The sequence below is a fragment of the Tigriopus californicus genome, chromosome 4 (assembly GCF_007210705.1).
Source record: "Tigriopus californicus strain San Diego chromosome 4, Tcal_SD_v2.1, whole genome shotgun sequence".
NCBI lineage: Eukaryota > Metazoa > Arthropoda > Copepoda > Harpacticoida > Harpacticidae > Tigriopus > Tigriopus californicus.
In genome coordinates, this window is record NC_081443.1 from 3,365,002 (window position 1) to 3,380,050 (window position 15,049).

Below are 15,049 nucleotides of genomic sequence, written 5' to 3' on the forward strand. Positions count from 1 at the left end.
TCCAAACTCCACGTTTATTATTATCGTTAACATCCTTCCCAAAGTTTTGACGGGACTTGGATGGCCAGGGAAATGGCAACCTCCGACAGTTGCTAATAACCCAGAGTGGCCGAAACTTAACGTTTGCGGTGCATCTTGTAAGAGTTGCGGCGCAACCAACAAGCCCGACGAGAACCACCCTTGGTTTGGTTGAACTTGCGGCCGTGACCCAAGCCTCGGGACCGTTTGCCAGCGGCAGTTAGACCTCTCAGCTCTCTGTGCTTCATCACGGGTCGGATGATCCAGTTGATCTTGGCATCCCGACGAATGGCCTTGTGGGCGGGATCAATCATGATAACCTCGAAATACTTGTAGGTCGAATCCTGACCCACCCAGTAAGAGCTGAGCACTCTCAGACCCTTAAGTCTTCGGCCCACGCGCTCCTGCAAGAAGAAAAGCTCGGATTATCCTCTTTCCTTTTGATGGCCTTTGAGTGCCAGACAATTAACGTCGTTTTCAGACTTCTAAGGAAGGTATTGTGCAATCATAGTTTTCATGCTACAAGGGTTGTTTTCATCTGTTTCTTTGGGGACAGACACACTTTGATTGGGTGTGTATATTTACCTCTGCAATGGATTGCAGGTTCCTCTCTGGCTTTTGTTGCTTGACGGCACCGGAGCTCTTGGGTTTACCGTAAGGGCAACCCTTAGCCACGGGACGTTTACGTCCACCCCGACGCATGGCAATGCGGTAGATCACATAGCCTAAAAAATCACATCAAAACTTGTTCATCTCAAGTGTTAACCATAAAGACGCGGCACCCCATGCCAACGAACTATCAGTCAAATGGTGTATGAGAGCGAGTTATCCGCACGGTGTGCTAAGCGTGGTGCATGGAACATTCATCATTGAAAAGGTACCCGAATCTGGACGAGATTGGTCCGGCCGAGTGTTTACCTTGCTTGTTCTTGTATCCCAGACGTCTGGCCTTGTCGGGACGAGTGGAGCGGGGAGCTCGGTGAACTTTCGTCAATTGGCGATATTGCCAACACCGGACGCGGAGCAGGTAGCGAAGCACATCGCTTTGCTTCTTGCGATAAAGCTCCGACATATACTTGTAGGCTCCCATGCTAGGTACAGAAAGAAAAGTGATGTGAATCAGTGGTATGCGGAAGGGGAGATTAAAAGTCTTACTTGCTCGCTTGCCTTCACGGCCGGAAAAGGAGGATTTAGAAGGGGGAAACTACAATCGACAGTTGACGACAGATTCTAGAAGTACTTTGGAGTAAATTGCAGTTTCAAGCCTGAGGTGATGATTAAAAAAATAAATAGCATTTTTTTGTGGTATTACATGTATTTTAACGATTAGACCAATGATTTTGTTGGGGTTTGAGGTAGAAAATTGCTTCATGTTCGTTGGATTTTGTTTTCGAATAACTTCCTTAAAATAAACAAAGGCATAATCAGTCGGAGAGCCCGAACTTAGCACGCAACCTGGGTTTAAATGATGAAACGGGATGTAATTTTCCGCAAAGATTACATCGTGGCTCAATTTTGTTTCCTGTGTTGAATTTTAAGCACATTGTGATGCTACAAGTTCCAATGCCACTTTAAAACATTAACAATTGTTCCCACATTTAATACATGGGACATATGGATATCAGGGAGTGCCTATCAAACTAGTAGCGTTTATTTCAATTAACACATTTCCCTGAAACATAATCAGTCCTCAGACTCTCCCGATCTTATGCGAGATTTCCCAGTCCATGCCTACATGCATGCAGGAGATCCCAACATAGCTCTCTGTGTTCCTCAATCATGGCCTTGATAGACAGGAGATCCTAGAGGACGCTTCCATCGATCGGTGCTCTTCCTCTCCTCCCTTCCTCCCTTAATTCTATGTACGGGATGTCACTGTTATGGAACGGGTGGCCAACAGCTTCAAGCGTGCTCCTTCCGTCAGCACTTCCCTCCATCTAGCTCGATTTGATTCTGTGTATGTAAGTATGTAGCATGTAGGGTGGTAGCTCCGGTAGCGACTCCCCGCCAAGTTCTAGTACAAGAAATTTGAAGATGGAGATTCTGACGTAGTTAGCCCTCGTTCAGAAGGACCTTTATGGGACGTTCTGGGCATAAATTCGAAATGACAAGCCCGAGAATGAGCCACATTTGATGACACCTAATTGACGAACTCCATCCACTTGTGACACCAGAAGCTTCTGTCCGTCGCCAATTGGTTCACTCTTTGTCATGGTAAGTAGTATCATGTCTTGTGGGGCAATTTAATGATATACTTCCAAGAAAACTGTCTTTACGTTGGGAACATTTTATGTGATATATGAGTCATCTTGCAATCGGTTGAGCTCGGAATTACCCGCCCAAAGGTGATGGGAGCCTTAGTAGAGAGAGAGAGAAAGAGAGAGAGGTGTTCCTTGAGTCATTGTTGGTCATTGGAAAATAAGCCGATGTTTCTGTTGGATTCATGAGGTGCCGGAATGTAGCCCACATAGTCTTAATTACATCTTCACTTTCTTAGGTGGTTCATCCTTGACAGTAGAGCAGCCTCAGGCAAAGCTTCACTACGACTCACTCATATTGATCCAGGTACACTCGGTTTGATCCAGTTTTCCGATAGGCTCCAAGTAAACTACCACCGCCGTGTTTTCCTCGAATGCTCTAATAGTGTGTCCCTCTTAGACTCTTAGCTGCTTGTGGCAGATATAATCAATCAGCATGAAGGGCACCGTTGTAAGGATTTCATTTATATTTCATCAGTCCCCCTTTTGCATGGTTCAGTTTACCTTCACACCTCCAGTACAAACAGACAACGAGTGAGGGGAATTTTTCGAGCCGAAAGGCTTATCTCATTTGGCATGTGACCTCAATTCCACGGAGCTGGCTCACGTCAAGTGGGTAGGTAATGTTCAAATGTGAATGATTTTTTCAGGCAATCTTGGCGGAGGCTGAGGACTCGTTCCTCGCTGGCGATCCCACACCCGAAACCAAAATGATCCCTCGGCCGAGTAGTGTTCATGTGGAGAATGATCCTTCGGTCTATTCTCAACCAGTGTACCATAAACAGTCATCCAACGCTTGTGGACAGTGCATTGACAAGTTCAAGAATGGCATTATTGGGGGCATGGAAAGATTCTTCTTCCAGTATGGCAAGGCGGTGGCCAATCGACCGAGTTGTTTCATCATTCTGTGCATCGTCATTGCGGCTGCCAGTGGGAGTGGTCTTATGAAGTTCAGGCAGGAAAATGTGGGACACAAGCTCTGGATCTCGGATGAGTCAAATTCTAGGAAAGATACAGACTGGTTGTGGGATAATTATCCCCCATCAGTGCGAATGGCCTCCATGATTTTTGAGGCCGATGATATTCTAGTCCCCGAGGTTTTTCAAACCATGTATCGAATACATAAGGAAATCGAGGCTATTGAGACCAAACTAGGAGAGAGTTGGAAAGATCATTGTCAGTTGTTGCCCGTGTTTAAGGCACCAGATCTAAGTCAGATTTTGTCGTTCGGAAAACGAAGGAGAAAACGCCAAGCTGCCAATGAAACTCAAGACGATGAGGACTTCAGTTTTGATTTTGACTTTGAAGATAACGATTTCTTCGCTGAAGACGATGGCTTTGGGGAAGAAAGCTTGGACGACATTGGCGATACTCCTCCAAACAATGATGATATGCTGAGCATTGCCGAGGCGTTTAGTGCCAGTTCATATCCAAAACCTTATTGTGATATCGTGGCTGGTATGGAGACGGCTTGTTTTGAAATGAGCTTACTCGAGTTGTGGGCTAAAGACGGAGTCTATTCTTCTGAAACCGATGATGCTATCGCAAATCTCACCAAAGAAAAGATTATTGAAAAGATCAATTCTGTGAACACGAGTGGAGTCTTCCTGAACAAGAGGAACTTCACCACATTGCTCTCGGGAGTTGAATATGAAGAAAATTCCCAAAACATTGTTCGAGCCAAAGCCACGGTGATCTGGTGGTTCGGTCGGATGAATGGTACTGAAGCTCTCCTATTGCCAGTCAAGGAGCGACAAGAGCCCATTACTTTAGGCACTCTGGAGTTTGAGGGTCAAATGCTTGACGTGATGCTCAATCAGAGTGGATATCCGGATGGGCTGAAATCCTTTCCGAATACAAGAAGAAGCTTTGGTGATGTGGCGGGGAGCACAATTCTCGGCGATGTGGGCAAACTTGGCATTGGATACACGATTGTCTTCATTTTCGTTATGATAATGCTCGGACAATTCAACTGTGTGGAACAGAGGGCATTTCTCTCTTTGACAGGGATCTTGGGTGTAGCCATGGGGATCGTAACATCCTACGGTATCTGCTCAGCCATGGGCTTGTTCTTTGGGCCTATGCACGGGGTCTTGCCGTTCCTGTTATTGGGCATTGGCATCGATGACATGTTTGTGATCATGCAATGTTTTATCACACTTAGTGACGACGAAAAAAAGCTCCCGCTCACGGATCGGTTTGGTGCAGCAATGCAGCATGCTGGTGTGGCCATCACAATCACTTCGGTCACTGATGTGATCGCTTTTGGGATCGGAGGATCCACTGTCATCCCAGCCTTACAATCGTTCTGTCTCTATGCCTCCGTGGGTATTGTGGCCACCTACTTCTATCAATGCACCTTCTTCGTGGCTTGGATGTCCATCGATCAAAGACGGATCGAAGATAAACGTGATGGTTGCTTCCCTTGTTGGAAGCACTCGAATTGGACTCCCAATGCTTGGAGTCAGAAGAGCTGCTTGAGCTCTGCCTTCAAAGGTATTGGTCATTTGCTCACAAAATGGCCCATCAAAATATTTGTAATCATATTCACATTGGCTATTGCTGGTTGTGGAATCTGGGGAAATGTGCTTTTGGAGCAGAAATTTGACATCACGTGGTTCTTGCCCCCAGACACATATATTGCCCAGTGGTTTGCTAAAAACAAAGAATACTTCCCGTTCGGGGGCGACCGAGTCACAATCTTTTGCCATGACTTGGACTACCAGCATGACTTCGAATCCCTAGCCCAATTGTCAAATAGCATCAAGAATCAAACGGATATCGTTGACGATGTGGACTCGTGGACGGATCATTTCACCAAGTACATGAATAGTCATTTTCTTCCCATGTCCCAGCGACCCAAGTTACCAGTATTACGCCTCAACCAAAGTTACTTCGATGATAAGCTTGCACAATTCTTCTTCAGTCCCCCTGCTGTACCGTACATCCGGCCTCAACCAAAGTTACTTCGATGATAAGCTTGCACAATTCTTCTTCAGTCCCCGTGGTGGCAAATATCGTGAGCAATTCGAGTTCGCCAAGCCTTTGCAATGCGGGGAACCCGCTTCCAAGTTAGTCCTGAGCACCATCACGTTTACCCACAAGATATTCAGTGGTCCCGAAGAGCACATCCCGGCCATGAACCGCATCAAAGTTCTGATTGCTAATGCGAATATTTCGGGCAGAATCTTTCCTTTGTCACAGGGCTACACGCTATGGGAAACGGACGAGATAATCGCAGTGGAGCTCTATCGCAATCTTGCTTTGGCTGTGCTTTGCGTGTTCTTAACCACGTTGTTCCTCATTAGCAATATTGTCACTTCTTCCTTGGTTCTTGTTTGTGTCATACTCAGTCTTATTGACGTAGGCGGGTTCATGCACTTTTGGGGCCTTACCATTGACACGGTCTCTTCCAATAATCTAATAATTGCCATTGGCCTCTGTGTAGACTACAGTGCTCATATCGCCCACCGATTTATGGTCGAACGCGGGACCCGGAATGAAAGAGCACGCAAAACGCTTCAAAATATTGGTCCTGCTGTGCTTAATGGAGGTTTCAGCACATTTCTGGCCTTCATTCTTCTGGCTGACTCCAAATCCCACGTGTTTAGTTCCTTTTTCAAGATTTTCTTCCTCGTGGTGACCTTTGGATTGTTTCATGGTTTGGTGTTCTTACCCGTAATTTTGAGCATCTTCGGGCCTGGTCCCAATGCCATTGAAATTGAGCTCCACGAGAACGAGTTAAATGTTATTGAGAATAATGAGCGTATGATTGGCACAGAGCTCAGAGATACAGCAGTGACTGTCAATGGAACCGAAAATGGCTCCACCCTACAGAACCGATCCAAAACATACGAAATTTAAACTAACGTGTCATTCAGTCAACGTAACGGGTGTCAAGAATGAGTCTTAAATTATGCAAGAATCTAACATGAGATCTGAAAGCTATATTGGAATTCACTAATCTCCTCATCTTTTTGCTTCTTTATGAATAAACCTTTACAAATGTGGCCTTTGTCAACAGCAAATTTTCATTAAAAACGCTCGAGAAATTATACAAAAAAAGAGCAAACAAACTTGCCCACATGTAGGCACCAACCAGTTCAGGAGTACGATAGGGACTAATTTGTCTTCATATCAAGCAATATGTTGATGCATAGGAAAGCTCTGTCATATGAACTTCCGGCATCGAAGTTTGAACCAATCATTCCTGGAACAAGTTTCGTGCTCAGGGCATTTTGCCTCTCGGACAATTCGCCTACATTAGCTTCTTAGAAGCTATGTTACGACACCTTCTATCTCTGGGGAGAAGATTCTGACCACTTGGACGCTACCTCTTAAACCATTTACCCCAACAGTTTCCAAGGAAGTCTGTCCTAAAATCATTATAAACTTTTGCAAACCCTCATATATAAAGGCGCAAATTACGCAATTGAAATTGTGTCCCAACACTTGCCATTGCCGCTCGTCATTCATATTCTATTTGTTGGAGCTATTTAAGATAAATGAATGAAAAACTTACATCTGCAGTCAATATCATATCTGCAACCTTTTTGGAACTCTTATGTCCAAAGGAAATCTGCAAAAGATCAGGAAAATTACAAAGTCACGAATTCCTTCCCCTCAATTGGACCCAAATTCATGAAATTCATTAGGGGTCGGACATATATTTTTAAGGTTAATTCAAGTTTTGAAGTGCTGGATTTTTGGTTTTGGTGAAATTTGGGAGAGGCGTACTGTAATCGAAACGATATCTTCTTGCACATTATTTTATTCTAAACAACCCGAAGGATGAAAAAATTTAATTGTAACTATATTCGTAATCTATGTTTTTTGCAATTCCATGATTTATTGCGAGTACCTTCATTTTGACCATCTCTTTCCAAGAATGGATGAGTTAGTTATTATAAAAGAGTAATGTAAAGGCATATGTTACGGTTTTCGACGTTCTTTTCACTAAGTTGCCTGTGCACGATTGTATTAGATTCTCACACAATAATGATATTGACTTTACAAACCATTCAGTACATTTTTCGTTACTATGAATTCAAGTTGGTTTTTCTAAATCTAAACCTGAGCTTAAAAGTTGAAGTAATTAGTTTGCTTTGAAATCAAATTTCATTATTATATTTATTCTTTATTGCGACAGATTTGTCATTAGACTATTGGCTGATTTACAGTTTAACATGATGACATTTGTTCCTTATTACGCGTACGGTGTCTTCTCTATGGAAGTTTTGGGTTAGGCAGCAGAAATTGCTTGATAATGTTTTATGCGCTTATCGTTCCTCGGGTTGAGAACTATCGCAGAACTGGTTTGACGTTGCAAAAAAGTAAGACGTTGCTGATAAAATTGCAGAATTTACAAATGGAATAAATTTCTGTAAAAGTCGGATATAGAAATTGTGACACTTTTCTTGCCAATTTCTGCAAGCCCTGTCATTGGTATTGTAAGAAAGGTGTTGGCCCAAAAACTCGAAAAAGAAAATAAGGATAGGACTGTCTCTTGTATTTACCTGCCTTTATTAGCTAAGGGAATACGTATCTAAAATAGGTTATTTTGAAAATTTAGCTTTGATCAAAAATTGAAATAATGAATTTAATCTTAAGGTACCTGAAATATCTGCCCTAACCTGCCTGCTTCAATGATACTCAAACAAAAAAGTATACTCTTTGCCCATTTGAACTCTATATGGACATATCAGTGAGCTGAGCTGATTTCCCACTTTATTTAGCCGAATGTTCACATAAGATGTCTATAGAAGATAAAACTTTTGGGTTTGAGATGTTCTTGACATTTTGACAACATTCTTGACAACATGTACTTTATGTTCATTAACACCCGATCCAAAAGCTACTGCATTATCTTTAGGGGACTATACAGGGCGACCAGGATTAAGCGGAACAGTACACTTTTTTATGTCTAATTTATATGTTTGAAGCCTGTATCATTAAATATTACTGGTTTCGGATTGATCGAACATCTGTTTAACACATTTGGTACAAATGTAATTCTGTATGATCAAAATCAGTCCCAGAACACGGATCTAAAAGAAGTAGCAATTGAACTTCATGAAGCAGGGAACAGCACCCAGAAAACTTGCGAAGAGTCTGAAAAACCTCAAAATGAGCAAACAGCAAAGGTGCTTTACAATTGGATGGGATGAAATCTTGGAAACGTCTTCATATGATCTGGTCGGATGAGTATATTTTTACTAAAAAAAATCGTTTCCAATGCTCCCAATTCATGACCAAGGTTTGGGTAAAAACCTGGAGAACATTCTGAGAACCAGAGGACGATATTTCGTCGCCAAGAACTAGCCTCCGCCAAGAACTAGTCTCAGTCATGGTGTGGGCTGATGTGACATCCAATGGCCTCAAATCGCTCCTCATCTTCATACCCGAGGGTGTGACGGGTCAAAAGATAATTTACCAAGACCTGTTAAAGACAAACGTCTTGCCATGGGCCCCAAGACACAACTAGGGTGACCCAGGTGCTTCCAGAAGGATGAGAACCTTAGCCACACGGCTAACGGGAAACATTTTTGGCACCCTTCCTCTCCAGACCTCAACATCATGGACTTTTCCATTGAGCCCATTCTTGAGAGGAAGGTCGGGGTCAAATCGTCCTCCAATGTCGGTCCCCTCAAACAAGCATTAGAGGCTGATTGGGCAGACCTCGAACCTGTCATCATCCGTCCATTTTGCCATGGCTTATCGAATTTGAAGTTACATGCTGTAAGATTCTTAGTTTTTATGATATATAAACTTAAAGTTGTCCCGCTTATTCATGGTCGCCCTGTATGTGTTGTGTATTAGATGACGATCGTTTTACTTAAAGATAACATTAAATACTTAGTGAATCGTTACTCATCTCTTTGCCAACTTGATCTCAAAACGATATGTTGAAGCTATTGATTTTGTCAGTTTTGGGGCTTGAAATATCTGCCTTGGTTTGTGATCCAGGATGGGTGCAATCGTTTGACCGATGTGATCCAGGTCTAGCATTCTTGGTTGGAGGATCTCATTTTGCTTTGGATAAAAGGCTTGGCTTTTCCAACACCTCCGAAATATTTGCGCTATCAAAAACCCTGGCAGATTACCCTAGACTCATTGACGCACCCATCATGACTTGGAAGGATGACCACGTTCTAGTTTGCGGGGGTCGGAACCAAGGGGGTAAAATGTTTTTTTTTATGGAAGAGTCATCAGATATTAAACGTACTTCATGTCATTATTTTTGCAGAAGATGATCCAGTATTAAACGAATGTTGGGATTACTGGCCCTGTTCCAATGAGTGGAAAGTCAGTAGCACCCCTCCACTGTTGACCACCAGAGTTGGAGCATCCTTTGTCACGGTCTCCATCCAAGGAAAACGATACCTATGGGTTTTGGGAGGATCGGAATCGGATGAGAGCCAAAGTTTAGTTACCACTGAACTGCTGGATTTTAGCACCAACCAATGGTTGCCAGGACCCAATCTAGCCTATGGACGATTCAGTTCTTGTGCCTTAGACTTGGGCGAAGGGTCCGTGATGATGGTTGGCGGTTTTCCAACTTACACGAATACGGAAATGATCCATTTGGAAGATGGTAGTTATTTATCTCAGAACGAGAGTTTGAACGAATTTCGTTGGGGACATGGGTGTGCGAATCTCCCAGATGGTAGGCAACTGGCGCTTGGAGGATTGGATGAAAACTTCCTTTCCAAGTTGTCCACCGAAATATACGACGGAACCAAGTGGTTGATGGGTCCAAGCCTTCCTTCGTCTAGGTCAGGCATGACTGTTCTGAATTTGGATGGAAGACCAACTCTTTTTGGTGGGGTTCAACTGTCCGTCATTTGGCACACCGAAGTCCTTGCATTGGATCTAGATCAGGGTGAATGGGTGGAGCTCCCAGAAAAATTATTGGAAGCCCACACCTCCGGAGCTGGAACTCTTGTGCCCAATTCAATTTTTGATTCTTGCCCATGATGTGTCTATTCATTTACCAGAGATGTTTTAAAAGGGTATGTAAGTTTTCCATTCGTCGGAGAGTGAAAAATTGAGACTGGATACAAAATTCAAGAATTTTAGTAATATAACTTCTTTTCGTCGAGAAATATGTGAACAGATAAATAAAAATTTCACGATGTTTTTTTTTTTCTTTTTACATTCCAAAAAAATACAGAAAAAAATTGAATAAATTGAAAAAATGGGTTGAAAATTGAAAAAAGGTTTAGGAACAGTCATTTCATTGATGAAGAGGGGGAAGGGGGCACAGAAGGTAAGAGGGATCCTTGCATTTGAAAATACAGGATCAGGATCCCTTACAACACATATTGTGAGAAATTTGAGATGAATAATGTTTTCAAGATTAGGTTCACTAAGGTAAAAATAACACCTTGCCTATTCCTGACATTTGTTCTCTCCTAGTTGGTTTTCCTGACCGCTAACCCTTCCTCCAAAATAAGGTAACAAATAGCATCAAGCCACCTATGATCACTCGGTGTGGAGTGGGCCCATCTTTTTGCTTGGAGTCAGCCATCGCAACTTAACGTTGGAATAAAACAAGTCAAATAGTTGTTTAAAGATATATAAATATATTGACTCATTTCTCAAAGACGTTGCTTCACAGACGCAAACAGTTGCATGTCTTTTAACCAGTTATTAAATTTGAGTTTCATCTACGCTCTTAGTGTATTGTTTGTAACAAGAGGATTGATATCAATGAAACAAAGAGAAGCTGGGGCAAGCCCTCGCTCTTCTTTTCAAACTCGACGGCATGAAATGGTGAACGCATTCAAGGTGTCTTGACCGTATGGCCTTTCTTCAAAGCCTCACCTTGTTAAACTACACGCAAGGAAAGCCCCAGCTATCGAATAAATAGCTATTTTCTGAAAATTTTGAGTTGATCCGACGAGCCCTTGAATATAAGTTAATCAGGAATTTAGATATAAATATTGTCCAAGTCTGACTTAAAAGATGTTACAGGATCAACACTTATAGATTCGCTGCGAATATTTGAGGGCAGCAAATTGAATAATGATGGAACCCAAGAAAGAAGAGAGGTGGAATTTATTGCTTTGACTAGCCTGGACTCTCGAGGGCTTGATGGTGCTCTCAAAATGCATGTTACGGCTCTACGGTCAATACAATTGACCCTAAAACCTGGATTGCGACAAAGCTTGTGGATGCTTTTGAAAACGTTCAGTAACGGATACCTTTTGTACCTTCTCTGAACATTGTACAGTCCCAACTTTTTTAATCTCTCCCAATACAATCTCTCTCATTCCTGTGATATTCCTAGTGAAGCACCTTTGGTACTTTTGAAAAACTGCTGAATTTATTGGAGCCCAAATAGGTGCAGTATCTTCAAGATGTGGCTGATTAATCGACTTGTACAGAGTTAGCATCGTGATTCAACTCACATATCAGGTTTTCGTTAATTATCCAATTTCCCTCACCTTTTGGTAGGAAATACAAAGGTGTTGATCCTGTAGCAGGTTTGAAGTCAGACTTGGAAAAGTTTTCGACCAAAGTTCCACATCAGACCTTTATTCAAGGTCTGGTTAGATCTGACAAACATGATTTGCTGGTGGATGAATTGCTTGGGATTAAATGCCCGGAGGCGGTAAAGAAGTTTGCAAAAGTTTGATATATCTGAAAATAGAGCGATCGTGCCGTTAAGAGCTAAAGATCCGAGTTTTGCGTTTTAAGTAATATAATGTATTTAAGGCCCTCAGGAACCAGGCAGGTCATTGAGGGGACTTATGAATCGTTATGAATAGTGTTTTTGGTTTAAGTAGTGATGTTTCTGTTGTACGTGAATCATAGAAATTGGGGATGCTCGTCGATCCAGGACTTGAAATTGTTGACATCCGGACAATTTCGTCCCTCTGGAGATAGGTTGTTCCATAATAATGTGGCCCTCAGCGTGAATAAGTTGTTTCTCAAATCAGTTTTTTTTTTTTTTGGTAAAGAAAGATTTCCTTTCCCATGCCATTTACGATAGTTTGTGGTAAAGGCATTTCATTGACAAAGGAAAAATAACAGTTGGACTAGAGATAAAGAAAAGACTTTACCAACCAGTAATAACATGTAAATACTTTCTCAATTTGTACGATTTTCAGACTCTTTTCTTACGCAACGAAGTAAAATCAGAAATTTTAGGACTTTTTTGCCGCACTAATGTGCAGATTGAGGCGCATCGTATTATGACTTTAACAGGTTGAGAGAAATAGGAACCCAAAGGTGAGGGTCATACAAGAAGATGGGAAGGGAGCGATGAAAGTCCGGAGGAATGCAACGAATATTGGGATGGCTGGACATTGTTTAGGTTGCGAATCCGATCACAACCCTTACCTTTTTGGTGAGGGAGAGTTGTAAAACCTAGATAAAAAGTTTTGTACGCTTGATGTTGAAAGTCAGCGATTCTGCTCTACATAGGGGAGGCAGTTTATTTTGGTACGGTTCGAGGTGAAGGCCTTGACAGGTCGAAAACGTTATGACAGATAGATTTTGGTGATAAGGAATCCCCCAACTGTAGAAGGCAGATAAACGTAAAGTTACACGGCATAAGGAAATTCACACCAGAGAACATGGAGCATCAGAGCCCCCCAAAGATTTTGAAAATGCGGACACAATTAATTATTGGGGCACTTTATTCCCTTCAAGTTTAAAAATTATTATCAAGTAATTACTAATTAGAAAAATAATGAACGCAAAAAACGATAATAAACATATTTTTCAATGGTTAAAGACATCTGCAAAAGCACTCGTACACTCTATATACTGTTGGTGTTGACAATAGGATTCACGATTTTATAACAGAACGAGACGGTCATGGTTTTAGAGCGGCTTCCCCGGAAGCCGAATGGGAACCCAGCTTAATATAATTAGGTTTTGGATATCTCATTTAGTTACTTCCCATGTACCTAATATGTTAAGATTCAATGTTCAATGCCGTCACATTGAACAAAAGGAGCAAAGATTGTCTCTTAATTGAACAAAGAGTGAGACTACTTGTTATAAGAGTTGTTTTATCGTCGCAAGAGTATCAAACAGTAGTTTTATTTCGAGCTTTGTTTCCAAATAAAATCCATCAAATCATTACCAAACCATAAACTTCAAGATTGCAAAAATGTAATAGAAAATGATGAGTAGCAGTGCTCCCACTGCCAAAACTACGGGCCATCCGATAACATCGGGCTCATACCCAGCTTTCTTTAAAATCCAACCAGCCGCTACCGACAAAGCGAAGAGGTTTTCATTGCAATTTGGAAAGTCAATCAATGGCACATCCGGAAAGATAAGGTAGCAAGCTCCATCCTTATCCTTTTCCAAAGCGGTAAGCAAGGATTTGCCGACTTCTTCAACAGTTAGTACCCTGGTCTTGGTGCTTCGTTCAATCTTGGAGAGGTCGCTAATTTCTTCTCGTAGTAATTGAGTATCGGCAAACCACGGACAAAGGGCATAAGCCTTCACGCCTAGAGAGCAAAGCCTTCTTTTATCCTATCCCAAGACTGTGCAAATCACTTGGCCAGGAATTACCATATTTAGAGAAAGGGGCGGGTCTGGCCCTGGGAAAACTCCTGGTCAATCCGATGACTCCGTGCTTGGCCATCGTGTATCCGCTAACCTCAATCTTCGAGGTGAATCCGCTAGCAATACCGGCGATGGAGGCGATGTTAATAATTCGACCACTCTGAATCGAAATCGGTTGTTTAAGGAAAGTTGTGAGGCCTGGCACAAAGAGAACCAAAAGCAATATTTACCATGTTCTTTCCCATTCTATCCAAGGCCAAAAAGGTTCCCTTTCCAACGCCTTTCAGCATGATATCCACATTTCTCTCCCATCCCAAACTTGCTCCAATGCCGGCATTATTCACTAAAATGGCCACAGCTCCAAGCTTCATTTCAGCTTCATCCCACAATGAGGTCCAATCCTCATCGTTTGTGACATCGGCTCTAAACAAGGAAGTGGCCAAAATTCAATGCCGATTCAGCGCTGACCGTAAAAACTTTCAGACTTTTAGTCATCAATTCCAAAGGTGCAAAATTGAGACTGCCTTGAAACCTGCTGCTTTTAAGCATGTCTGCCAGTCAGTTACTTCAGCCATTCCCACCTGACAAAGATGACGTTTTCCTTGCCGAACTCCTTTTGCAAATCGGATTCCGTTTGACGGCCGACCTCCACGTTGATATCAGAGAAGGCCACCTTAGCCCCCTTCTTCAGAAGAAGTTTCGTGAACTCTTTTCCAAAGCCTTGGGATCCGCCCGTGACAATCGCCACATTCCCTGTGATTCGGATGGAGCATGGTTATACACAGACACCTATAAATTTCATTTTGAATCTACCTTGAATCTGATAGCCCATGTTGAAGATTTGTGTATTCTAACCTATGAGGCTGTTCTTTGGGCTGCAGTTGATGCAGAAGTGAACCCGATAGCCATGCATTAAAGGTTCAGAGCTGAGACTGTTCAGCAGTACGCGGCAACGCACTTCGTTGTTCACGTGTAGTACATGGATCCTGTTTGTTGCAACTAACTCTCATACTGCTAGTTTGTCCTATGAACATTGAACTTGAGACCCACTCTGTTACTCACTTTATAAGAGGTCCTCACAAAGATAATATAAAATCAGTATCGTAGGCCACTGCTATTGAATAATGCTTTGGCTATTGTTATATCAAATGAAAGGCGGGTATGCCTAGGTAAACAAGGGACTTTTTGAGATAATCCTTCTTGTAGACCAAGAAACTGGAAGCTCGGAATTTTGAAGAGCTTCG

At 42.3% G+C, this 15,049-nt stretch overlaps 4 protein-coding genes across 5 annotated transcripts; 2 read left to right on the forward strand and 2 right to left on the reverse strand.

The window, feature by feature from the left end:
* LOC131879726 (large ribosomal subunit protein eL15-like) lies at nucleotides 1-1,324 on the reverse strand. Its single transcript, XM_059226124.1, has 4 exons — nucleotides 1,174-1,324; nucleotides 937-1,109; nucleotides 604-743; nucleotides 1-422 (listed from the first exon to the last, which is right to left on the reverse strand). The coding sequence occupies exons 2-4, from the start codon at nucleotides 1,106-1,108 to the stop codon at nucleotides 117-119; spliced, it is 618 nt and encodes a 205-aa protein (XP_059082107.1). The 5' UTR covers nucleotide 1,109; nucleotides 1,174-1,324; the 3' UTR covers nucleotides 1-116.
* Nucleotides 1,325-1,759: 435 nt separating this feature from the next.
* Nucleotides 1,760-6,286, forward strand: LOC131879696 (patched domain-containing protein 3-like). 2 transcript variants are annotated; one of them, XM_059226072.1, is made up of 4 exons: nucleotides 1,761-2,232; nucleotides 2,516-2,583; nucleotides 2,927-5,155; nucleotides 5,229-6,286. In XM_059226072.1, the coding sequence occupies exons 3-4, from the start codon at nucleotides 2,987-2,989 to the stop codon at nucleotides 6,138-6,140; spliced, it is 3,081 nt and encodes a 1,026-aa protein (XP_059082055.1). In that variant the 5' UTR covers nucleotides 1,761-2,232; nucleotides 2,516-2,583; nucleotides 2,927-2,986; the 3' UTR covers nucleotides 6,141-6,286. The 2 variants fall into 2 exon arrangements, with proteins under 2 accessions (XP_059082054.1, XP_059082055.1); XM_059226071.1 differs by lacking the exon at nucleotides 2,516-2,583 and having other exon boundaries at nucleotides 1,760-2,232.
* Nucleotides 6,287-9,130: 2,844 nt separating this feature from the next.
* On the forward strand, nucleotides 9,131-10,415 carry LOC131879715 (uncharacterized). Its single transcript, XM_059226095.1, has 2 exons — nucleotides 9,131-9,455; nucleotides 9,523-10,415. The coding sequence occupies exons 1-2, from the start codon at nucleotides 9,179-9,181 to the stop codon at nucleotides 10,251-10,253; spliced, it is 1,008 nt and encodes a 335-aa protein (XP_059082078.1). The 5' UTR covers nucleotides 9,131-9,178; the 3' UTR covers nucleotides 10,254-10,415.
* Nucleotides 10,416-13,309: 2,894 nt separating this feature from the next.
* On the reverse strand, nucleotides 13,310-14,802 carry LOC131879717 (15-hydroxyprostaglandin dehydrogenase [NAD(+)]-like; the record flags this gene model as incomplete). The annotated part of the gene is given in 5 exon segments (XM_059226098.1): nucleotides 13,310-13,747; nucleotides 13,812-13,965; nucleotides 14,036-14,228; nucleotides 14,387-14,558; nucleotides 14,619-14,802. Coding segments are annotated over 5 exon segments (915 nt in total). The 3' UTR covers nucleotides 13,310-13,370.
* Nucleotides 14,803-15,049: the final 247 nt, after the last annotated feature.